Consider the following 24,978-nt stretch of genomic DNA (forward strand, 5'->3'; position numbering starts at 1 on the left):
GGGAGATAAAGGAGCAGAAGCTCAGGCTCAACAAATGGATTCCTCCTTAGCTGACTTGCGAAAGGTCTGCTGAGAATAACCCTGAAAGGTGGGCAGGGATGCCTCTTCCGGGTTAATAATCGGCTTACTCTGGGTTCCCCAGAGAAACACCGAGCAACAATTTTTGGTACAGGTGGTTTGTTTTGGGAACAAGTCGGAGGGAACAGCAGCAGAGGGGCAGGAAGCTCAGGCAAGCAAGGAAGAACAGAGAAAAGCAGTCCAGGGGTGCGGTACTGAACTGAGGACGTTGGGCCCCACCGTGGGCAACCGGGGCTCTGTCCTCTTAGGAGCCACACAGAACGCACCTCAGAACTGTCCCGTCGGAAGACGGGAAGAGGGGAGTATTTCTCCACCAGCTGTTTCTGCTTCAAAGCCTGTCCCCAAAAAGTGTTAGGTTCTTTTTGCACTTGCAGGCACATGCGTGTGTCAGAATGGGCAATGATTTCCTGCTGGGGTCCCTGGCTGGTGTGACCCCGAGGACCCGAGGCAGGACGCCAGGTGCCGCGGAGGCAGGCAAGGTGCTCTCGGGTGACACCTGAATGCAGTGGTTTGCCTCAGCAAAGCTGGAAGAGAAAGATGGGCTGGGAAGACGTGAGGCCAGCGGCGGGAGCAGTTTGATAGACCTTCAGGCCAAGCGTCCTTTGTCCTTTCCCTGTCTTCCATAAATAGAACCACATTTCCATTTCATTCTCGGCCCAGAGTCAGGCCCTCTGGGTTTTCTAGGTGGAAATAGAAATTCTTCCTTTAATTAAACGCCTTCCTAGCAACGTATAACCCTCAAAGCAGCAGCCCAGGGTAACGATCTTTGGGCTGTGGCTGTGGCAGGTGCAGGGGGAGCACTCTGCAGAGCGCGCTGCCGCAGGTGGTCTGTAAAATGGGTACAGAGACTTGCGTGCATCCTGCCTTTGTGACCAACACTGTGTGTGTCAGGAGCTGGGGATAGAGCACAGCCACTCCCAAGAAGCTGACAAGTTTTTTTAACCCCCACCGGCCCGCGCTGGCCCCCGGTTCACCTGCGTAGCCCCCCCCCGCCAATCCGCGCTCCTCTGCAATTGGACCCAAACGAAGCTCGGCCACTAATGGGTCCCGGGAGTTCGCGTTCTCTCCTCGGCCCGGTGTTCATTCCGGAGGCCCCGGAGCTGCGGCCTGTTGGCCCCACAGGTCCCGGGGCTGGAGCTCTGCGGCTGCACTGCGGTTAAGGACCTGCGCGGGTTCGCGGCGCGCGCTCTTTAAATGCGCTTCGTGCGATCAAAAGACAAATGGAAAAACCGCCCGGTCGCCTCCGACCGGTTCCAACGTCGGCAAACACGCTCGGGAGCTGCAAGGACGCGGGCTCCTCGCCAGGTGTCCCGGGTCCGGGCGCACCTGCTCCGCCGCGCGCGAGCCCGGCCGCTCCCGAAGGCGGTTGGCGCTGGAGGCCGACGCCCCGCAAGGGGTAGGTCTCGGGCTGGGGGCCGGACTGGGGGTACCCGGGGGCTGGCCGGGCCGCGGGGGGCGGGGGGCCGCAGGCGCGGAGCCCGCCCCCCGCGGTCACCCCGCCCTGCGCAGCCACCCCCCGCCGCGCTCCGCGCACCCCTGCACAGCCGCCCTTCCCCCTCCCCGCCCTCCTGCATGGCCACCCCCCTTTCCCGTTCCTCCTGCACAGCCGCCCCCTCCCCGCCCCCCTGCACAGCCGCCCCCTCCGCCCTCCCGCCCCCCTGCACAGCCGCCCCCTCCCCGCCCCCCTGCACAGCCGCCCCCTCCGCCCTCCCGCCCCCCTGCACAGCCACCCCCTCCCCGCCCCCCTGCACGGCCACCCCCCCTTCCCGTCCCCCCTGCACAGCCGCCCCCTCCTCCTCCCCGCCCCCCTGCACAGCCACCCCCCCTCCCCGCCCTCCTGCACGGCCACCCCCCCTTCCCGTCCCCCCTGCACAGCCGCCCCCTCCGCCCTCCCGCCCCCCTGCACAGCCACCCCCTCCCCGCCCCCCTGCACGGCCACCCCCCCTTCCCGTCCCCCCTGCACAGCCGCCCCCTCCTCCTCCCCGCCCCCCTGCACAGCCACCCCCCCTCCCCGCCCTCCTGCACGGCCACCCCCCCTTCCCGTCCCCCCTGCACAGCCGCCCCCTCCGCCCTCCCGCCACCCTGCACAGCCGCCCCCTCCCCCTCCCCCCTGCACAGCCGCCCCCTCCCCCTCCCCGCCCCCTGCACAGCCGCCCCCTCCCCGCCCCCCTGCGCAGCCGCCCCCTCCGCCCCCCGCCCCCCGCAGCCCAAGGGCGGAGCAGCCGCGGCGGGAGCGCCGACTCGGGGAAGCGCCGTCCGCAGCCGGGAAGCTCCGCCCAGGAGGCCGGGGGCAGGAGGGGCCGCTCCCCGCAGCTCCCCCGCCGCGCCCTCCGCTCGGGTCCCCGCGGCCCTGGGCGGCCCCTGGCCGGGCGGGGGGTCCCGGGGGCGGGTCCGGGGGGCGCCCGCCAGCTCCGTCTGGGTCTCCGTCCCGGCTGACGCGCGGCCCCGAGGCTGCAGGGTGCAGAGGCCCCCCCGCCCCCGCCCGCCGGAGGGACGCCGCCCCGGGCCGCGGAGGGGGAGGCCGAGCCGCACCCGCGGGCGCCCTGCCCCGCCACGCCCCCGCGAAGCTCCCGCCCCCGCTGCGGCCCCGGGAGGTGCGGACCTGGGGCCCGGGGCTGCGGGGCGCGGCGGGGACGCGGGGCCTGGGCGGCGGCGCAGCCTCAGCCAATGGGAGCGCGGCCGGAGCCGAGCCCCCGCCGGGGAGGAGGGAGGGACCCGGGCCGGCGGTGGCGCCCTGGCCTCGGCGTGCGCGGAGCGGGGCGGCGCCTGCGCGTCCGGGGCGTCCCCGGGGGTGCTGGAGCGCAGGGCGTGCAGGGGAGGGGAGGGGAGGGCGGGGGGTGCGGGGGGAGCAGGGGAGCCGGGGAGGGGGAAGAGTGGGTGCTGGAGCGCGCGGCGTGCAGGGGAGGGCGGGGTGGAAGGCGGGAGGGGGGAGCAGGGGCGCGGCGGGTGCCGGGGAGCAGGGGAAGGGGCGGGGTGGGGGCGGGAGGGGCAGCGGGGTGGGGCGGGTGCTGTTCCGGCCGCGCCTGGCGCCGTGCGCGTGGCTGAGCCCTGCGCGCGTCCTGCAGCCGGCGGGCGCCGAGCGGCCTGAGGTCAGCGGCCTGGGGTCCCCCCGGGGCTGGGGTGGGGGCCGGGGCTCGTGCGTCCCTGCGGAGGCGGCCCCGGGCGCTGCTGGACGCGGCCTGGCCCGGAGCGACCCGCGGGGAAGCCAAGCTGCGCCGGGAGCTGGCGGCTTCGCGCTCGGCCCGCGCCGCGTGTGGTCCGACCCCGCCGGGCCCCGGAGCCGCCCCTGGGGAGGAGGGGGCAGTGGCCGGCGCCCCGCGGGGCGCTCGCGGTCCGGGTGGGGCCCGGGGGTCGTGGGGGAAGCTCGCCCGCCGGCGCCCGCGGTACCGCCTACTTGCAGGCGCGGAGGGAGCGAAGGGCCGAGCTGAAAACGCAGCAGCCGGGAGCCCGGGCCTGTAGGTAGGGCCTCAGGAGCAGCATCGTGGAGGAGTCCTCGTGGAGGAGCGAGCTCCCGATCAGGACTTGGCCGTGTGGACAAGTCAGATGTGGCATAGGGTGAGCAGCCCTGGAAAACCGGAGGGTGCGGCGCTTGCTGAGCGACCGCGGGGCAGGTGGGAACGCGGAGACGGGGTTCGGAGGCGCCCCGAGGTCTGATGTGTACACTCGGATTTGAAATGTGGTGAGCACTTACGAGTGGAATGGCTCTTTGTCAGTTGTACTAATATTTTTATTTATTTTTTTTTAATTTTTATTTATTTATGATAGTCACACAGAGAGAGAGAGAGAGAGGCAGAGACACAGGCAGAGGGAGAAGCAGGCTCCATGCACCGGGAGCCCGACGTGGGACTCGATCCCGGGTCTCCAGGATCGCGCCCTGGGCCAAAGGCAGGCGCCAAACCGCTGCGCCACCCAGGGATCCCCCTGTACTAATATTTTTATTTCTTTTGCGTACGCACCGAAAATCTTGGAAATATCTTTGATTTTTTATTCTTGCACGTCCTCCTCTTAAATTTGTCAGTTAAGGAGCACCTGCGTGGCTCAGTCCGCTGAGCATCTGCCTCCAGCTCAGGTCATGATCGCAGGGCCCTGGGATTGAGACCCAGCAGCCTGAAGTCCACACCATGCTCACTGGGGAGTCTGCTTCTCCCTCTCCCTGCCACTCCCCACCCCTTGTGCTCTCTCTGTCAAATAAATAACATTTATTTAAAAGGCGTCAGTTAAATCATACTGGGCTCTACCTTCCAAATGTAGCCAGATTCTGACCACTTTTTGTTACCTTGGTAGTTTCCACCGGCGTCACGGTCACGGTCAGAGTCGGGGTCGGCAGCCCTTCTATCTCCAGAGAGCTCCTTTTCACCATTCACTAGAGTTGCCGTGCACAACCTTTTTTTCTTTCTTTTTTTCTTTTTTATTTATTTACTTTTTTGCCATGCACAACCTTGAAGGCTATAGAGGATGGTCCTGTATGGCCACCCAAGCATATAATGGTCCCCCTACTTCCACTTTGTTCATCCTCAGTTTCTTCTTAACCCAGTGAGACGTGTTAAAATGAAAGTCTGATCACACTAGGCCTCTGCTGAAAACCCCCTTAAGTAATTAACATTTTATGTGCCCACTGTGTGGCGGGCACTGTTAGGTGTTGGCTAGGACAGTGACCAAAGCAGACAAAACCCCCCCACTCTCAGAGCTTACATTCTCCTAGGACTGAAGATAACAAATAAGATAAATAAGTATAATGTATATACTGTTATAATGTAGTAAGCCAAGGAGAGGGGAAAAAGGGAAACGGGAAAGGAGGAATAGAAAATGTCAGGGTAGGGGTGGGATTGATGGACCAGCCAGGGAATGTCTTACTGAGTAAATATTTGAGTAAAAGACCAAAGTGGGAGAATGAGCCCTATGGATGGGGGCGGGGGGAGAAAAATGTTCCAAGTAGAGGGAAAAGTAAGGGCAAAGTTCCCAAGGCAGGAGGTTACTTGTCATGTTCTAAGTATAGCAAGAAAGGCCCTGGTAACCAAGGTGTAGTGAACAAGGTGGGATGAGGCCGGTGAGGTCATGAGGACCCAGATCACGGACGGTCTCGGGGGCAATCCATAGTGATTTTGGCTTTTACTCGGAGCAAGAGTTTGTGCAGGAGGGACATGATCTGCATATTTCACAGGATCAGGCAGGCCACTGTTGAGCAGCGTCCAAAGGGGGACAAAGGTAGAGGCAGGGAGCCAGTGGGTGGCGACTACAATAATCCAGGCAAGAAGTGAAGACGGCTTAGACAGAGATGATCATCAGAGGGTCCTAGATATACTGAAAAGGTGGAGTCAGGATTTGCTAACAGCCTGGCTGTGGAGTGTGCAAAAAAGAGAAGATCAAGAATGAAGAAGAGCTGGAGAAGCAGGTGTTCAGTGCCGTGGCACGGGCTCAGCTGTGGACAGGTGCTTATAACGGATCAGCTGTTGAACATTCCGGTGGAAATGATGGACGGGCAGGCGGATGTGTAAGTCTGGAGTTGGGAGGAGAAGGCCCTGGGAGGTAAACATTCAGGAGTTGGCATGTAAATCCTATTTAAAGCTATGAGAGTTCACCGTAGGGGGTGTGAAGAGCTCACCAGCGGGGCCGGAGACGCCCACCGTTTAGTGCTCCCCGACTCGTACTGAGAGGCAGAATTTGACTTTGGTTTCGATCTGGTTATCCCAGGGATGGAATGCCTGCCTCGTCTGGCAGTTGTCATTGTGATTATGGCAATTTTGACAGCTCTGGTAACACTCGGGGAGGGACAGATGAGAAGTGGAGAGGAAGGGACACGGGTTCCTGGTGTCGCTGCGAGACCCAAAGCGTCGCAGTCCCAGAAGCGGGGAAGCTGAAGAGTCTGTATCAACGCTCCGCGCGGAGACCCGCTCAGTGTAGTTGGTGTCATCTCCCTGCGAGGAGGAGCAGACACCTGAGGCCTATTTAACACGGAGAATAAAGACCTCACAGCCCTTACAGAGCTGAGGGCAGGAGGGCAGATGGTCCCAGAAGCAGCTGTGCCCCGAGGAGGCTGGGGTGTGTTTCTCTTTCATCGCTGCATCCATCTCCCCTCCTCCTCTGCTCCTGTGCTTGACCCTCCTCTCCGCGGACTGGCCTCCTCCATCTCTCTGGCCTCCCGCCCTCCCCACTACTGTGGCCGTGTCTGATGGTCTGATGGTCTGATGGTCTCCGTCACACGTAGTCCTAGGAGTCCCCGTTTATGATCAAATGGCAGTGAGATCACCGTCCATCATTAATGCCCCTGTAAAATGCTTCTTGACTTTGGTTCCAGAATAATCCTGTCTCTGAGGAGTAACTGGTATCTTTTTGGGATTAGGGCCTTGAAGGCGGTCAGCTTTCCCCGTGCACGGCCTTGAGGAGGCCCTGGAGCTCACAGGCACCTCGTGTCGCTGGGCTGGGCTGGCACTTCTAGGCCGCTACCAAGTACTCGGAGGGAACCCGAAGGTGATAGCTCTGTCTCTCCGGGTAGGGGTTCCCCACGCAAATGCCCGGGGAGTGCAGGGAGTCAACAATGGTGATGGGGGTAGGCCTAAGAGGGTGAGTGTAGGCTTCGCACTGAGGTCAGGAATACCTTAGCTGCCTGGTTATTTAGCCTTTTAAAATGCCGGGCTCCAAACAGCCACGTAGAGCACGGTGGCGGCAGGCTGCGGCTCTCACACAGAAGCTGACTGTCCTCCGCACCTCGGGGTGGGGCCCTACTCAGATTTCCTGCCGAACCCCAGCCTGGCCTCCTCCACAGGACGGGGCCTTCCCTTCCCACTTGGATGTGCTGAGGCCCGTCCACACTGCATTTCTAGAAACCTACGCTCTTCCCTGCCTGGGGCCTGCCTTCCGGGTGCCTGTTTCCATCTGATGGCTCGCCGTTTCCAAGGATGTCAGCATTGGGAGTGACTGTCCCTCGCAAGGGAGGCCTTGATCCTAAGCCACAGGACCGCAGCCAGCTGGGCCTCTGCAGGGAAGCCTGTCAGAATGCCATGGGGAGCCCTGCTTTGGGCCAAGGATGCACCCGCTGCTCTTTTTGAAGAGGAGGTGCCTTCCCCAGGTAGCGCATGGGTGATACAGTGACCGTGGAAATGGGGCGCCCTTGAGAGTACACCCAAGTGTTCTCAGTGTCAGAGGAGTTTCTCCCAGATTACAGATGGACGTGTGAGCATCTTGGTTTTGTGTCATCATCTTATAAATTTGGTCACTGGCAGTCCTCAGTGGGGCAGCTGAGGTCAAGGCCCGAGAGACTGTCCCCCACCCCTCCCCACAAAGTCACCCTGCCTCCTTGCTGCACCCACCTCTCACAGCCACCTCCGTTTCCAAACCAAAAGACAAGTGAGAGCTTTTCAAGTTTGAGAACTTCACGTTCACAGAGAAGAAAGCCCAGCACAAGGCATTAAAAATGACGGCAGGCAACTCCCAAGACCGCACGGGCGTCCCACTGCCTCTAGCGGGCATTGCGTTTGCTGTGGAAAAAACACATTTAAGAAACTTCAAAAACAAGAAGAGACCTAAAGCCCTGCCTCTTGGTGTGTAAGCGACGACCTCGTGAGTAGCCAGCTATTCGAAGGGCTGAGTTCTCATGTACTTTTTTTTTTTTTTAGTTTTCATGTACTTTATTTTTTTTAATTTTTTTAATTTTTATTTATTTATGATAGTCACAGGGAGAGAGAGGCAGAGACACAGGCAGAGGGAGAAGCAGGCTCCATGCACTGGGAGCCCGACGTGGGATTCGATCCCGGTTCTCCAGGATCGCGCCCTGGGCCAAAGGCAGGCACCAAACCGCTGCGCCACCCAGGGATCCCAGTTTTCATGTACTTTAAGCTATTTTGACTCTAGCACTTTTTGATACTGCTGACTTGAGGGAAAATAAAAATTGCAAGCAGCCCTCTGGAGAGAATATTGAAGCGGTCTCTGCCGCAGGCACTGAGCTCAAGGGATGGAGGGGCTTTAATTAGAGACTACTGGCTTTGGAGTCACCCGGTGGTGGTGACCTCAGCCTCTAGTCCCGACGGGAGAGGGGGAGATGCGGGGGAGATGCGTGTGCTCAGCCTGCCCAGCCGCTTGGGGGCTGGGGGGGCACCCGGGGTGGGGTGGGGGGGCGCCCAGGTAAAGATTGAGCCACGTGGGCGTGTGCCTTCTGTGAAGGGCCACCTCGGGCTCCGTTTTGCTGTTGCCTGCCAGGTGCTTGCTACGGAAACTTCCGTTCGGGCCACAGGCTGACTTTCTACTCCCAGCTCATCCCCACCCACGGACTCACTGAGTGCCTCCTTTGTGTCCGCCTTCTTCTAGGCGAGAAGGATTTAGTGGTGAACAAGATGGACAAGGCCCCTGGCCCCACTGAGTTTATGATTTAGAAGGGGAGGATGAAGTAAAGAAACACGGTGATTTTCGATTAAAGAGTGGTCTTACAGGGAGCAACCTGCGTGTGCTGCGTGGGGGATCGGGATCCGCCTCCCTTATGTCCAGAGTCAGAAGGACTCAGCCATCTGGAGTGAGGGAAGAGTAAAGGCCGGGGCCCTGAGGCAGGAAAGAGCTTGGCACACACAAGAGGCTTTCAGAAGGTCAGAGTGGCCGTGGAGCAGTGAGCAGAGGAGGGCGGCACCAGACAAGGTTGGGAAGGGAGACAGAGGCCCACTCCCAACAGGCATGGAGAGGAGGGAGGCTTTGGGCAAAGGAGTCGCATACCTTGACTGGTATTTTTTAAAAAAGATTTATTTGAAAGAGAGAGAGCCTGTGTGTGAGCAGAGGAGGGCAGAGGGAGAGCGGGAATCCTCAAGCAGACTCCCTGCTGAGCCCAGAGCCCAGTGCAGGGTTCAGTCTCAGGACCCCGAGATCCTGATCTGAGCCGAAGTCGGACGCTACCCGACTAAGCCACCCAGGTGCACCACTTGACTGGGATTATAAAGATCTCTGAGGCCACAGTGCTGAGGATGGCCTGGAGAGTAGGGAGTGGAAAGAGCCTGCTGCATAATCGGGGAAGACCCACAAGCCAAGGGGTCCCCATTTGTTTTCCTTTCTTGAGGATTAAACGGATTAAATACCTCAGCCTGCCACCCACAGTGAGCAGTGCAGTGCTTGGCTAGATAACGAATATGTTAGAGACCTCGTGGCCCAGGTGGCCGGTTACGGGTTAGGTTTGGGTGGCAGCACAAGGGCAGGAGGGAGCTGCCTCCCGAGCAGAACCGTAGTTCCTGACAAACCACAGGCAGGTGTGCAAAGGGCGGGGGCTCGGAGGGTTCAGCAGAGAAAGAGCAACAGCTCCTCTGGCTGTGATTGCCTTGCTTGGCTCCCTCTTAGCCACCCCTTCCTTCCCCTGGGCCAGGAGGGCTCACTGTTCACCACAAAGGCAACACACCAATCAACAGTTAATAATGCACAACTGGTCATGGTGCTGAGTAGCTGGAAGTGACCCCACGTGGTACATGGCCTGTTGCAGTAAAGTTGATTTGACTTCAGAAGAGACCGGTAGGGTGTTGGGAGGGACTCTGTGTGTGTGTGTGTGTGTGTGTGTGTGTTTAAGTTGATGGAAGGGTGTCGTTCTCTAGCTCCCGTCTCCACGTACTAGAGCTACTGATGAATTGCGCCTCAGAGCCAGGCCCTGTCTGTGCTGGGGGCGGAGAGAGAGGTGGAGAGTGGAGTCTGGTCGATCTGTGCCACGGGCCAGAAGAGCAGCCTGTGGAGGCAAGTGGCCAAACAGTGCAGGCTGATGCCCCGGGTCACCACAGATGGATGATCTGGTTATAGGGAACAAGCGGATGGGGCTTATATAGTTGGAATTCCCGGGGGGGTACGGTCCCCAAGTCCTCCCTGTGGTTGCTACTTAACTTTGTTGTAGGATCAGTGGTCTGGTCCCACATGTTACAGATGGGTGACAGCTGGCCCACGCTTCCCCAGGGAGTTGGTGGCACAGCTAGACCTAGAACCCAGCTCCTGACTCTTCTCATCATATGAGGCTGCAGCTCGGTGGAGGCGGTGCCGGAGGACACTGCTGGGTACCACGACCGGGCCTGAGCCCGCCAGCCAGAGCCCAGCTAAGGCTCACAACCTGGAGCCAAAAACGACCCCTCCTGCCTCAGCCCCTGAAGGGTCCACCCATGAAGGCGACCAGGCAATGCTGAGGGTACATTGTGTGTTTCAGAACCCACCGCGAGGAGGCTGACCATCCCACCTCTTGTGGCCACAATGCTGACCGCCCACCTCTTCAGACCCCTGTCACAGCTCCCGGGGAAATCTCTGAGGTTCTATGATAGAGGAAACGGAACAAGGTAAGAAACAAAAGGGTGGAGGCCCCCTTGAGGGTCACACCTGCTGGGCAAAACAGCTCTCCACACATGGACGCTGCGGGAGGTAAGAAGGCTTGACTCTCAAGGATGTCGGTCAGTACTTGCTGCCCGCCAGCAGAGGAAACCCAGAGATGTCCGCAAAAGATAAAGACCTTCACAGGGCACAGAAGATGATCTTTCACCCCTGCTTTATGTTTTTCAGCTTTTAATGTTGAAATGACTGCCCTTCTGCAAAAGTTGCAAAAACAGTAGAGGGTTCCTCTATCTCCTTCACCTCCTTCCCCACATGTGAACGTCTGACAAAACCATAGCACAATCACCAAAACCAGGAAACTACTGCTGGTGTAATAGGGTTAACTATCTATAGACTGGATTCAAATATCACCACTGGCCTGCTAATGGCCTACTACTTCCTGGTACCAGGTACAAAGCAGGGTCCCAGGTTGCATTTACTTGTCGTGTGTCCTCAGTCTCTTCCTACTGGGGACAGCTCATGACCTTGACACTTTGGAAGAATGCCTGTCAGTTTGGGTTTGGGTAGTGTTTCGTTGCGTGTACATCGAGACGTGGATGTTGGAAGAGTCGCCCCTAAGTGGGGTGCTGCCCCTCAGGAGGCGTAGGACGTTGATGTGTCTCGATGCTCTGATCACCTGGATAACTGCTCTTTTTCAATCTTACACACGAAACCAGTTAACCAAAAACATCCTGAGGCTTCCCTGGTAGGTTGTGTGATTTAGAGGAAGCATTAAAAGAGCAGTTCTTCTTTGAGAACTTCTGGAATTGTCTTTTCCAAAGGGAGTCCGAGTGCTCTGTTGCCTCATTTTCTTCTTTTGCAGCCAGAGCAGGGAAAGAATAATACACTTTTTGTGCTTTTATATTTGACAGGAGTGAAATTAAGGGTCAGGTTAAATTCAACGGCTCCAAGATCAATGGATATTTTCTATGCCTATGAAGGAGTCTGTCTAGAAGAACATGCATTTAGGCTTTGGGGACCATTTGCTTAAAAGCATTTCCATCGGGGACGCCTCGTGGCTCAGTGGTTGAGTATCTGCCTTTGGCTCAGGTCATGATCCCGGGATCTGGGATCGAGTCCCGCATCAGGCTCTGCAGAGGAAGCCTGCTTCTTCCTCTGCCTGTGTCTCTACCTCTCTCTCTCTCTGTGTCTCTTATGAATAAATTGAACTTTTTTTTTTTTTTTTTAAAAAAGCATTTCCATGGGCCACAGAAGCTTCGTAGGAAACGGGCTTCAATTAACAGAAGCCATCATATAAGAAGAGTATAAAATGGCCCTTCCCACATAGGCCACATCCCACTGAAGGGGGAACGGGGCCTGGCTCCCTTGAAGGACTCTGAGCTGACAACCTGCCCTGCCCACTGGCTCTGCACAGCCCTCGGATTTTGAATTTCTGGCTTTGGCAGAAGGCTCTGTCCCTGCCCAGGACAGGAGACTCACTGATGCATTCCCCGCCTCCTGGATCCTGGTTGCACATAGAGCTGTGGCTTAACCCCAACGCTCGGCTTTGCGGCCTGGGCAGGACGTGTAGTTCCAGGCCAGCCTGAAAAAGGTGTGGAGGAGGGCTCCGTTGTCCCTCCAGCCTTGGCCCACGGGGATCTGTCGGCAGGCACATCCCTGGCAATTCAAGGTTGACCAGACTACGTTGCTTTCGCGTGTGCTGCCGTGTGAGGCCATATTTCTCCCAAGCTGCACTGTGTCAGTGACATTTGTCCCTCCTAGGCCCCATCTTGTTCGGGTCAGCCTGTTGACTCACTTAATCATGACTCCTCTCAGCAGAAAGCTGGGTTTCTGGCTACTGCTGCTGATTCATGGTGGAAGAGACGCGGCCCGGTAAGACGGAGAGGAAGCCGGAATGATGCCCTGGCCGACGTGGGGTGGCATCTCCAACGTGGCCTTGCAAGTTCCTGATGACAGTGCTCTGGGGCCCAGGTCCTGGCCCGGGAAGGCCTTGGTACCTTAGTTCTCTAACTTTAGTTGACAGGCACCTGGGAAGCTTGTTAAAATGCAGATTGCCAGGTTCCTCCCACGGACATTCTGGGTGCAGCAAGGGGCGGCAGCGAGCTGCAGGTCAACCAGCCCTTCCTCCAGCAGCTGCGCTGGCCTCGCAGGTGGTGCACGTTCAGCTCCGGAGAGTCCGTAGGTTCTCTGAGGGGAGGAATCCCAAAGGGGTAGCAGCCACATTCAGAGAAGAGCTCACTGGCTGTGGCCCTGACCTACAAGTGCAGTTGGATGGGGCCGAGAAGGTACAGTCTGGCCACGTGGAGGTTGGGTGTGGAGGGCTGGAGCTCTGTCTCTGTGCTCTCTAGAGAGGAGCAAGTGGCCATTGGCTGCTGGGTTTGAGCAGCAGAGCCTGCCCTAGCGAGTACACCCACAGAGAGTCAAGTTTGGACCTGAATGTATTTGACAATGGGTTAATGGGTAGGTTAGAAAAAATCTAGCAAGTCAGTTTGAAATAAATTATTTCTCTTGCTGTAACCTGTTAACTTTTTATTTATTGTTTATTTTTTAATTTTTTAAAAGATTTTATTTATTCATGATAGACATAGAGAGATAGAGAGAGAGAGAGGCAGAGAGAGAAGCAGGCTCCATGCCAGGAACCCAATGTGGGACTCGATCCGGGGACTCCAGGACCACGCCCTGGACCAAAGGCAGGCGCCAAACTGCTGAGCCACCCAGGGGTTCCCTCTGTTAACTTTTTAAAGTATCAAGTAGTACAAAGGGGACTGGCAGCCGGGGAAAGAACACATCTAATCTGGCCCAGAAGAGTCACCTTGTTTCTTCCCAGGGGTCTTGGGAAAACAGCGATTCTCTTTGGATGAAGTCATTTCACTACCTTTGGGTGTACTAACCACACCATTCTGCTCTCATCTGAGACCACCATGCACCAGGACTTAAAATCCAAAGAGATTCTTCTGTGGCAATTCAAAGGACAGGAGTTTACCTTGGTAGACTTTCCTAGGACCCTTGTTTCCGTCTCGTGAGCCCATTGTTCTTTAAGAATGTTGGATAATACATCTTTTTTTTAAAAAAAGATTTTATTTATTCATAAGAGACACACAGAGAGAGAGAGAGAGAGAGAGAGAGAGAGAGGGGCAGAGGGAGAAGCAGGCTCCATGCAGGGAGCCTGACGTGGGACTTGATCCAGGGTCTCCAGGATCACGCCCTGGGCCGAAGGTGGGGCTAAACTGCTGAGCCACCTGGGCTGCCCTGGATAACACATCTTTATGAACATTTAAAAAACTTTATGTTTTGGGGGTCCCTGGGTGGCTCAGTCAGTTAAGCATCTGCCTTTGGCTCAGGTCATGATCTCAGAGTCCTGGGATCGAACCCTGCATCGGGCTCTCTGCTCAGTAGGGAGTCTGCTTCTCCCTCTCCCTCTGTCTGCCGCTCCCCCTGCTTGATCTCTCCCCATCTCTCTGTCAAATAAATAGGTAAAATATCTTTAAAATTTTTAAAAGAAAAAGCCAAAAATAAAAATAAAAAATTTAAAAGAAACAAAACCTTTACATTTTCTGGAAGGCAGTCTGACGGTTTCTTTTTTTTTTTTTCTTTTTTTTTTTTAGTCTGACGGTTTCTTAAAAACTAAATCTGCATCTACTGTATGACCCGGTGACTGTTCCCATGGGCATTTACTCAAGAGAAACACAGATTTGCACAAAAACTTGTACAGGAATGTTCATAGCAGCTTTATTTGTCATGATCCCAACTGGAAACAACGCAGATGCCCTTCAATAGTTGAGTGGTTAGGGACACCTGACCTGGCTCAGTCAGTAGAGCGTGGGACTTGGGGTCTCGGGGCTGTGAGTTCAAGCCCCACATTTGGGCGTGGAGCCTACTTAAAAACAAAAACAAAAACAGTTGAGTAGTTAGTTAAACTGTGGTATCCTCGTGCCATGGAATACAGTCCAGCAATAAAAAAAAGAACAAATTATTGATCCCTGCAACAATTTGGATGAATCTCCAGAGAAATATGTTGGGTGAAAAAAAAAGCAATCTGAAAAGGTCATATACTGTGTGACTCTATTTATATAACATTCTTGAAATGACAAAATGATAGAGATGGAGAACAGATTCGAGGTTAAAGAGGGTGTGCGGTGGCACGGAAGTAGGTGCGGCTGTAAAGGGTAACACGCGGGATCCCTGTGGTGATGGAAATGTTCTAGATTTTCCCTGCATCTGTGTCCATATCCTGATTGTGATATGGGGCCATAGTTTTGCAAAATGTTACCATTGGGGGAAATTGGGTAAAAGGTTGCAGGGCATCCTCCTGTGTTATTTCTTAACTGCATTTAAATCTACAGTCATTTCAAAATAAACATTTAATGAAAAACTCCCAGGGGCGCCCGGGTGGCTCAGTCAGTCAAGCACCTGCCTTCGGCTCAGGCCACAATCTCAGGGCCTGGGATGGGGCCCTGCGTTGGGCTCCCTGCTCATGGAGTCTTCGTCTCCCTCTCCCTCTGCCTCCCCCCTCCCCCCCTGCTCGTGCTTTCTCTCAAATAAATAAAATCTTTTCAAAATAAGGAACTGTCAGGAAGCACCATGAGACCTAGGGGTGAGGATGCTGCGTTTGCAGAACGTTTGTGGACCTCGCTGTACTTCTGGGGGATCCCTGGGTCCCGGCCTGGCAGCCCCGCTGGAGGGCTTCTTTCCTCAGCAGTGTGGTGGCTGTCCTCGGGGCGCGGGGTGGTGAGTGTGCCCTGGTGGCTGAGGGTGCTCCCATCTGCCTGCCCTGGACCGAGGCCCTGTGCGAGCCTGGCCTTTGCTCACTGCTTCCTTCTCTCCCGCAGGCCCGAGCCCCTGGGTCGCGGCGCCCCCTTGCTCCCCGGCAGCCGGCGTGCTTTCTCCAATGAGGTGAGGCCGGTGAGTGCAGCCCAGCCGCCTGGACCCTGGCCCACTGCGGCCCTAACCTCGGCCCTAACCGGGGCCCTAACCTGGGCCCGGTCGCCCTCCGAAGGGCTGCAAGGTTGGGGGTTCAGGGGGGAGGCTCTGGAGCCCCGGCCTGGGTTTGAGCCCCAGCTCCACCACTGCCCGACTCCTCAGGGCTTGCAGGAAATCGGTTTCCCCGCTAACATGGTAACGGGGTGTAAGAGTCCCGCTCACTGTGGGCCTCGCGGTGGGTATTAAACGCGTGCACTGTGCCTTGCACGTGGTAGAAAAGGACAAATGCCGTGTGACAAGGGGGGGTGATCATGGGGATTGCGGAGGAGGACACCGAGGTCCAGGAGTGGGGAGTGACGCCCCACGTAGCTCTTTCCCCGGGTGGCAGCACCTGGCTTAGAGCCTGGCCTCCTGATTCTGGCTGCCAGCCTTCTCCGCCCTCCCGCAGTGCCTCTCTAACCTAGAGGCAGGCTGCCGAGTAATCGTTACTGCCCCGAGGATGCTTGGTCGCTGTGCTTGGGATCCTCGGTTCCTAACATGGGGTCTCACCTTCTAAAACAGGTTGGCAGCAAAGCTGTCCTGGTCACAGGCTGCGACTCGGGATTCGGGTTCTCCTTGGCCAAGCATCTGCACTCGAAAGGCTTCCTTGTGTTTGCCGGCTGCTTGATGAAGGTAAGAGATGCTCGTCTTTGTTATTGTAGGGTCTTAAAAATTATAGTAAAATACACATAACATGAAATTTGCCTTAACCTTTTTTTTTTTTTTTAAGAGAGAGACTGTGGGGTGCGGAAGGGTGGAGGGAGACCTTCTCTTGACCCTGAGATCGTGACCTGAGCTGAAATCAAGAGTCAGACACTTAACCAATTGAGCCACCCAGGAGCCCCTGCCGTCTTAACCATTCTTAAGTGTGTCACTCAGTGGCATTAAATACATTCACGTTGTCGTATGTTGTTCGACCATTACTCCCATCCGTTCCCATAACACTTTTCACCCTGTAAACCTGAAAAATCTATACCCAATAACAATAACTGTCCGTTTCCCCCTCTGCCCGCCCCCCTGGCCACCACCATTACAATTTCTGTCTTTATGCATCTGTCTATGCTAAGTATCCCAGAAAAGTAGAGTTTTACAGTATTTGTCTTTTTGTTGACTGGCTTATTTCACTTAGCATAATGTCCTCGAAGTTTGTCCATGTTGTCGCACATTACAGACTATTTTTCCTTTTTAAGGCTAAATTCCATGACATGTATGTATATCACATTTTGCTTCCTTCATATGTCGTTGGAAACTTGGGTTGCTTCTAAGTTTTAGCTACTATGAATAGTGGCACTTTGAACACCAGTGTACAGGCATGTCTGAGACCCAGCTCTCGGCTCTTCTCACCGGAGAGCCAGAAGTACGATTGCTAGGTCACCCGGTAATTCTATTTTTAACCAAGGAACCACCGTACCGTTTTCCACAGTGGCTGCGTCATTTTTCCATTCTCACCAACAGTGTGCAAGAGTCCCAGTTTTTCCACATCCTCACTAATATTCCTTTTTCCGTCGCTGCGTGTGTGGTAGCGATCTGAAATGCCTGTGAGGCGGTATCTCATTGTAGTTTTGACTTGCATTTCCCTAATGATTAGTGATGCGGAGCGTCTTTTATGTGCTTATTGACCATGCATGTATCTTCAAAGTTTGGAGAAGTCTCTATTCAAGTTCTTCGCCCAGTTTTTTTTTTTTTTTTTGGTTTTCTTTTTTGTTTTTTTTTTTTCTTCACCCAGTTTTAAGCTGGATTGTTAATTTGTGGTTATTGAGTTTTAGGACTTAGATATTCTGAATATTAATTCCTTATCCGGTATATGATTTGCAAATATTTTCTCCCATTCTATGAATTTTTTTTTTTTTTTTTACTCCATGGGTATTGTCTCTTGATGAACAAAATTTTAAAATTTTTATGAAGTCCAGTTTGTCCATTTTTTTCTTTTGTTACCTGTGCCTTTGATGTCATGTCCAAGAAATCATTGCTAAATCCAAGGTTGTGATGCTTTTGTCCTGTTTTCTTCTAAGTGTTTTATTTTTGGGGGCCTGTAAACCCCCCACGCACATGCACACACATATAATCCATGAGGTTACACTGACCTCCAATTCCAGTTCAGCACAGTAGCACTCTTCCTCGCTTCCCTCATTCCACGTTGGTTTCTTCCTTTTCCTGCTCTTGGGACCCAGCGCTATCAATCCACTCACTCATTAGGTTGATCCTACAATGCAGACTCCATTGCTTCAGAATCACTATAGTCAATTGCAAACGCGGACGTACTAAGTTGTGTTAGCTTGGTTACTCCAACAAGCAGATGTCAAAATAGGCTAGGATGCGCAAGAGATTGATTCGGGAAGTGCCTGTAATGGCTAAAGGGGAAGAGGGCAGGAAGAGGCAGGACCTGGGGTGCCTGGCTGGCTCCGTGAAGAACATGTGACTTGTGGTCTCAGGGTCATGGGTTTGAGCCCACTCTGGGTATAGAGGTTAGTTGAATAAGTAAAAACTAAAATAAATAAATAAATAAATAAATAAATAAATAAATAAATAAATAAATAAATAGATAATTTAAAAAAATTAATTAATTGCAGTGGCATTCTGTGAAAAGCAGTAGGGAGGAAGGAGGATTAGGTAGGCGGAGTTCTCACTTTGGTTCATCTGAGAGGCTCTTTTGGGACGATGGGGCATCCTGAGGCAAAGCTTACCTGCTAGAGAAGACCTGCCTGGGGCAGGAATGGCCCAGTGTGTCTGCGTGCTCTGCTGGCTGAGAGCAACCCAGGCCAGTGTGGCCTCAGCATGACATTCATGCTGTAGTGGATCTAAAGATGAGGCAGCCAGAGACCTGTCATCTGCTCCTACGGGAGGTTGTCCTGAAAGGAGATCTATTAGAGTAGAGCTTTAAGCTTTCTGTAAAGTGTTTTTTATGTATTGACTGCCAGTACCCAAAGTACTGTGTTTAAAAGTTATCTGGACAATATCCAAGAAATAGTCATAAAGAAACAATCAGAAATACAGCCAGAGATTTATAGTATTTATAGTATTTCAATCATGGTCGAAATACTATTTGTAACAGTAAAAAAATTGGGAATATGGGACGCCTGGGTGGGTGGTTCAGTGGTTGAGCATCTGCCTTTGGCTCAGGGCGTGATCCTGGAGACCCGGGATCGAGTCCTACATCGAGCTCCCTGCATGGAGCCTGCTGCTCTCTCTGCCTGTGTCTCTGCCTCTCTCTCTCTGTCTCTCATGAATAAATAAATAAAATCTTAAAAAAAAAATTGGGAATAACCTAAATGACCAGCAATGGAGGAATCGCAGAATAAACGATGGTAGAGCCATAATGGGAACTATTAGGATCTTCATTATGAAGGAATAAGTGAATGAATGTTACTTGGATTAATTTTTAATTTTCTTTGTCATTATTTTATTCATTTGAAATACAGTTTGATTCATTTATTTGTTTAGATTTTGTTCCCTTCATTCTCGTTGATTTTGGAACATGTAAAACCTTAAGAAGGCTCTAACGTCAAATTACATTAAAAGGTACAAAGTAGTCTTACTCTCCCACTCCATTCTTTCCCCTCCATTCTTTCGTTTTCCCCTCCCCGCACAAGTGTTTGTATCCTGCATGGACTCTTTTGAGCTTTTTAAAAAAAGGCTTTACGATATCTTGGAAATCACTCCCTGTAAGTACATAGAGACTTCCTCGTTTTTTTTAAACAGCATCATTGTGCTCCATTGTGTGGTTAGACCATAGCTTATGCCACCAGTCTCCTATATTTAGGATATAGGAGATAACGTTTAGGGTAATTTTCAATGTTTTACAATTATACGTAATGCCACAATGGATTACCTTGTGTGTATTTATTTTTGTATTGCTCGGAGTTTATCTTAAGGGTAAATTCTTAGAAGTGAGATTACTCTTATATCAAGGGTTAATAAAATATGTCATGATTTTTTTTTTAATTTAAAAAAAAATTTTTTTTAATTTATTTACGATAGTCAGAGAGAGAGAGAGAGAGAGAGAGAGAGGCAGAGACACAGGCAGAGGGAGAAGCAGGCAGAGGGAGAAGCAGGCTCCATGCACCGGGAGCCCGATGTGGGATTCGATCCTGAGTCTCCAGGATCGTGCCCTGAGCCAAAGGCAGGCGCCAAACCGCTGTGCCACCCAGGGATCCCTATGTCATGATTTTTAAAGATATCCCCACATTTTTCATCATAGGGGCTCTGTAATTTTACCTTCCCACCAGTAATATATGAGAGTATCTGTTTCCACATAATTTCTTTTTTTTTAATTTTTATTTATTTATGATAGTCACACACACACACACAGAGAGAGAGAGAGAGAGAGAGAGAGAGGCAGAGACACAGGCAGAGGGAGAAGCAGGCTCCATGCACCGGGAGCCCGACGTGGGATTCGATCCCGGGTCTCCAGGATCGCGCCCTGGGCCAAAGGCAGGGGCCAAACTGCTGCACCATCCAGGGATCCCTGTTTCCACATAATTTCACCAGCGGTGTACTTTAAGCTTTTGATTTTTGCTAATCTGATAGGTGAGAAATGTATCCCAATGCAATTTGAATTTATATTTCTTCTGTTGTGAGTGCATGCAGTAAGAATCCAGAGAAGGAATTATTTTTATACTAAGCTTAATATCTCTAAAAACAATGTCTGTTCAATGCAAAAATTTCAACAATTAAAAACAAATAAAAATAATAGTCATTTGCATTGCCATGATTTGAACATATTTTCAGATCAGAGAGGATTTATTTGTCCTGTTAATTTTTTCCTTCTTTGGAATTATGAAAATGATACATATTTCTAATAGATTCAAACCACACAGAAGTAGGTGGTATAAAAAAGTGAAGTCTTTTTACTGCAGTCTCTTGCCCCAAGGTAGCTAAAATGTATGTGTGCACATTATTTGTGACTTTTACTATTATAATCAAAGCCACGGTGAACAGTCTTACTCCTATCTTTGCCTGCTTTCCTTAGTAATCCTTAGGAAAATTTTCTAGGTGTGAAAATATTGGGTAGAAAGGTGTGCAGGTTTTAGGTTTCATTCAGATCCGTCAAACTGCTGCTCCCCAAAGCCATCCCAGTGCTTACTCCCCCTGACCGTGCATGCAACAACCTGCTTTGGGGTGGATTCCCGGGTGATGGGTGGGGCAGGCTGGGAGCTGGGTTCTCTGCATAACGTGGGCCTGCTGCAGCAGGTCCGGGCAGGCGCTGCGATGCCACAGAGTGTTTCATGCCGCCTGTGCGGTCCTGCTGGCTTGTCCGGTGATGCAGGGGCTCCATCCTGACCACAGTGGGGGGCAGAGGCTGCCCAGGGCTGCGGAGAAGCCTTTGATAGAGAGAGAGAGTCAGAGCCTTGGATTCTAGTCCCGGATCAGCCGCGAGCCCAGGGACTAGGCAAATGCTTCCCATCCCCGCCTTTACTTAGAATTAGGGGGTTGGACTGGGTGCGCCCAAGTCCTGCCAGCCTCTAGTGCGGATTCTCCTGTAGAGACTGGTGTTTTCTTTTCTTTTTTGTAAGATTTTATTTATTTATTCATGAGAGATACAGAGAGAGAAGCAGAGACACAGGCAGAGGGAGCAGTGGGCTCCATGCAGGGAGCCCGACGTGGGACTCAATCCCAGGTCTCCAGGATCACGCCCTGGGCTGAAGGCGGCGCTAAACCGCTGAGCCACCTGGGCTGCCCTGGTGTTTTCTTCAAAATACCAGACGAGGTCACTGCCAGATTATGTCTGTTGGTGCTGCTTGTTAGCTATTTTTGTGTCAGGGTGTGTATTTTCTGGTCAAAAGCTAGGAAGTCAATAGGGGTTTGAATTAATTATGCAGATCGGAGAGTCAGAGCCACTGGAGGCCATGGATAAATCTTCCAGCCTGCATCTGCCATATTAGGCCACATGGTGGATTCTGGCTACATCTGTACCCAAAACTCAGCCTGCTTCCTCCTCTTGTGCTTCAGATCGCAGTGCCTTGGGCCAACGCCAGGACTTGGCTCCAGCAGATGTCTCTATTCTCCTACATCAATAACTGCTCACTCTCTACTGGATCGTCTGCACTCACTGACAACCTCACATCCCGTGTGCATTTTTCTGCCCCCCCCCCCCCCCGATTGTTTTATTAGGTATTTTCACCTATTTACTTCCTGTTTTCTTTTCAACCCATAGGGATTGGGCTTTGGGCCCCACCACTCTGTTCTTTGTTCTTTCATTCATCAAATACCTATTGAGTACCTACAAGAGCCAACAATGTTCTCCTTTGGAGGTACAGCATGTACCAATTCAGTGAAAAGTTCTTGCCCTTGTGGAGCTTACATGGGGGAGAGGAGACACACAGGGAGGTAGATAAATAAGTTAATTGCTTTCCTATGGGATGGTGAGGCTATAGGGGGTCTTTGGTTTTAGAGAAGAAAGAAAGATCTTACCTGGAAAGTGACATTGGAAGGAGTAAGGGAGCAAGTCTTGTGGATAGGAGGGGTAAGAAGGGCAGCCAAGTCAAAGCCCCAAAGGAAAGTGTGTGCTTTTTTTCTTTTTTTTTAAAGATTTTATTTATTTATTCATGAGAGACACAGGCAGAGAGAGAAGCAGGCTCCATGCAGGGAGCCCAACGTGGGACTGGATCCCGGGTCTCCAGGATCACGCCCTGGGCCAAAGGCAGGTGCTCAGCCGCTGAGCCCCCCAGGGGTCCCAGGGTGTGTGCTTTTGTGCTAGACAACAGCAGGAGGCCTCTGTGGCCGCAGTGAGGGGGGTGGTGGTGTGAGGTGAGAATGGAGTTGGGGGACAGATCTTATATCATAGAGGGGACAGATTGCCTCTCTGTGGGTGCAAGGGAAGGCTTGATGGGCCAACGTGGCATCTCATTGCCATCTGGAAGGACAAACGGAGTTCCCCGTGATGGATGGTGGCAGCATATTTAGACAGCATCGGTAGTTTGAGGAAGCTGAAGCCCAGAGCCCTCATGGAGTAAGAGGAGACCAGCTGGGAAAAGGAGGCAGGGCCAGCCCCAGAGGGGCCCAGGGTGCCTCTGACACGGCTTTTATCAAGGATGCCGGTGGCCCCCATTTTGCTAGATCCGTTGGCCACTTCTCAGACCATATTAATACTGACCGTATCAGCAGCTTTAACCAAACAAGCTAGCCTGTGTGTTACACTTTGAGTCGTGACTTTCGGGCGCCCCGTCTTGGTTTTCCTTCGGCTCCCTTGCCAGCTGCTCCTGCTGCTCATCCTGTGACTATTACCGTGGCCCAGGCTTGCTCCTCTTCCGTGTTTCTTGTACATGTGATAGATGCTCACGCTTAACGTGCTCAGTGTCCTCCCTCCTGCGTCGGGGTGCTAGGCCACCTACCAGGGCCTGCCGAGAGTCCTAAACCCTTTCTGCCAGGTTTAGTCCATCACCTGCCTCAATATGGTACGAGACGGAGGTGGAAGAGGCTTGAGAGGTTGGGCAGAGTTGTTAGCTGTGCTGTTTCCCTCTGGTCTTGGGTGAAATGAGGTGACCTTCAAGAAAACCACTTGGAAAAACAGACTCTCCTTAACTTGAAACTAATGGAGCCCTGTACGTTAACTCATAGGAATTAAAATAAAAACCTAGGGCAGCCCGGATGGCGCAGCGGTTTAGTGCCGCTTCAGCCCAGGGCCTGATCCTGGAGACCCGGGATCGAGTCCCACGTCGGGCTTCCCGCATGGAGCCTGCTTCTCCCTCTGTGTCTCTGCCTCTCTGTCTCTGTCTCTGTCTCTCTCTCTGTCTCATGAATAAATAAATAAAATCTTAAAAAAATTATTAAAAAAAATAAAAATAAAAAAAATAAAAACCTAAAAGAAAAAAAAATCTGTTAGCTTACCATTTATGCCCTGGCATCCGAAGCTACGGAATGGTAAGCTAATATGCTAATATTTCCTTAAAGAAGTCTAGAGGCCCAGAAATGAGGCTGGAATGGCTCATCTGAAAGTGGAGCAAAGAGAGCTGCGCGGGGGGATCCCCGGGTGGCTCAGTGGTTGAGTGTCTGCCTTGGGCCCGGGGTGTGATCCCGGGGTCCTGAGATCGAGTCCCACGTTGGGCTCCCTGAAGGGAGCCTGCTTCTCCCTCTGCCTGTGTCTCTGCCTCTCTCTCTCTCTGTCTCATGAATTAAAAAAAAAAAAATACAGATTAAGGAACAGAGGAGGAGGAGCTAGAAAATAGGGAGACAGTCCTCACCACTGCACCCCCGCCCTGACCCCGGCGTCCCATGGGCTTCCCGCTGTCCCTCAGGCCTGGGCCAGGGCAGCCTTTAGATTGATACAAGTTTGAGGGTTCGGGTTGTGAGAGCAGGCTGGGCTGGAGTTACTTGATCAGTGGCCTGACGTGGACTCTTTAGGTCAAACAAAGAGACTCTCTGTTGTCTGAGAATGTGTGGAAACACGGCAACAAGTGCCCACAGTCTCATCCAGGGTAGAAAAAAGAGCTTACAGGTGAAAGTTAAAGGGATAATGAAGGAAGTGGTTTTATGGGTGAACCAGCTGCCTAGGCCCCAACAGCAGGACTGAGAGCTTGTCCCTGAGCAGCAGGACAGGACGACGGGGACGGAGGCCCTGGAGCAGGGAGGCCGCGGACCTGGAGGGGAGGCTTCTGTTGTGCGGGGCCGTGGGACTGGTCTGCTCCCTCCCTCCCGTGCCCCCCAACGCGCTCTCCGCATGACTGTCCGCAGCACCTTCGGCCGCACCTGCCGCGGTCCCCTCGCGTTCTCTCTCCGTGTCCCACTGACCTGACTCGACGACGTCCGCTCCTGGGGTCGGGTCCCCGGCTCAGAGCACTCACGAGGCTGACACACGCCGACGTCCTGTCTTCCTCCTCCCGTGCCAGCCCTGGAGCCGGGAGCAGCCTTTCCCTCTGCCTGGGCCCTGGGCAGCTCCTGCTGTCCCCTGCCGGCTGCGCGACTGTCCCTACGCCGCTACCACCGTCCCTGTCGTTACACTACAGCCGAGAGTGCTGACTTTCACATGCGTTGTAGCTCGTCCCTCGCGTGGAAATGTGGAAACGTGGGTCCCGGAGTTGATGGAGCTGGGTAAGGGAAGCTGCCCCACGCTGGGGACTAACGGGAAAGGCACGCCCGGCGCTCCCACAGTGAACGATGCCGGGTGTTATTCGTGCCCCCCAGTCGCTCACCACTGGCCCCCAGGGAGACCCCTGCCTGCCTCCCCGCCTCCTGGGCAACCTCTGCTCCGCCCGCAGACGCCTTACCTCTCCCTGAAATGTCCTGTTCTCGGGGCACCTCTGGTCCACGGCCTCGGCTGTCACTGCCTTCTGAGGCTGCCCTGTCCCTGCCACCTTGTGGGCAGCGTCCCCCCTCCTGCCAGCTTTCATGCCACAGATACCGCCCACATCATTTGCTTATGCATCTGCCCCCTTATGCGTCTGTCCCCTTATGCATCTACAAAAACACGCCTCTTTGAGGACAGGGGCTGAGGTGTTTCTGCCTCTCCAGCGCCTAGCACAGTGCCGGACCATGATGTATGCTGAGTGGTGACCCTTTCTTAGGTTTCATAATACCTGGATTTGCATCGTGCTTTATAGTCTCACAAGTTTTTAGTAAGGATAATTTCCTTATTCCATTAACCTGGGCAGGTTAGGACAGGTGGCAATGTCCTTATTTCTAAGGACACCTGTTGAAGGGCCGTACCTGAGGGCACAAAGCCTGGGTAGTGACCCA

The 24,978-nt window shown here is 53.6% G+C and overlaps 1 protein-coding gene across 12 annotated transcripts in view; it reads left to right on the forward strand.

The window, feature by feature from the left end:
- The first annotated feature begins 1,320 nt into the window (after positions 1-1,320).
- Positions 1,321-24,978, forward strand: part of BDH1 (3-hydroxybutyrate dehydrogenase 1) — a 29,568-nt gene continuing 5,910 nt past the window's right edge. Inside the window, exons 1-5 of one of the 12 annotated variants that reach the window (XM_072812234.1) lie at positions 3,877-5,569; positions 9,636-9,771; positions 10,229-10,355; positions 15,177-15,249; positions 15,829-15,939. In XM_072812234.1, coding sequence (XP_072668335.1) covers positions 10,273-10,355; positions 15,177-15,249; positions 15,829-15,939 — 267 coding nt within the window. In that variant the 5' untranslated portion in view covers positions 3,877-5,569; positions 9,636-9,771; positions 10,229-10,272. Of the gene's footprint in view, positions 1,475-2,651; positions 2,673-3,059; positions 3,168-3,453; positions 3,634-3,876; positions 5,570-6,464; positions 7,145-9,112; positions 9,556-9,635; positions 9,772-10,228; positions 10,356-14,910; positions 15,076-15,176; positions 15,250-15,828; positions 15,940-24,978 lie in introns of those variants that run through there. The other 11 variants (XM_072812227.1, XM_072812228.1, XM_072812237.1 and 8 more) reach the window with 11 other exon arrangements.

Source organism: Canis lupus, chromosome 35 (assembly GCF_048164855.1).
Source record: "Canis lupus baileyi chromosome 35, mCanLup2.hap1, whole genome shotgun sequence".
NCBI classification, from domain to species: Eukaryota; Metazoa; Chordata; class Mammalia; order Carnivora; family Canidae; genus Canis; species Canis lupus.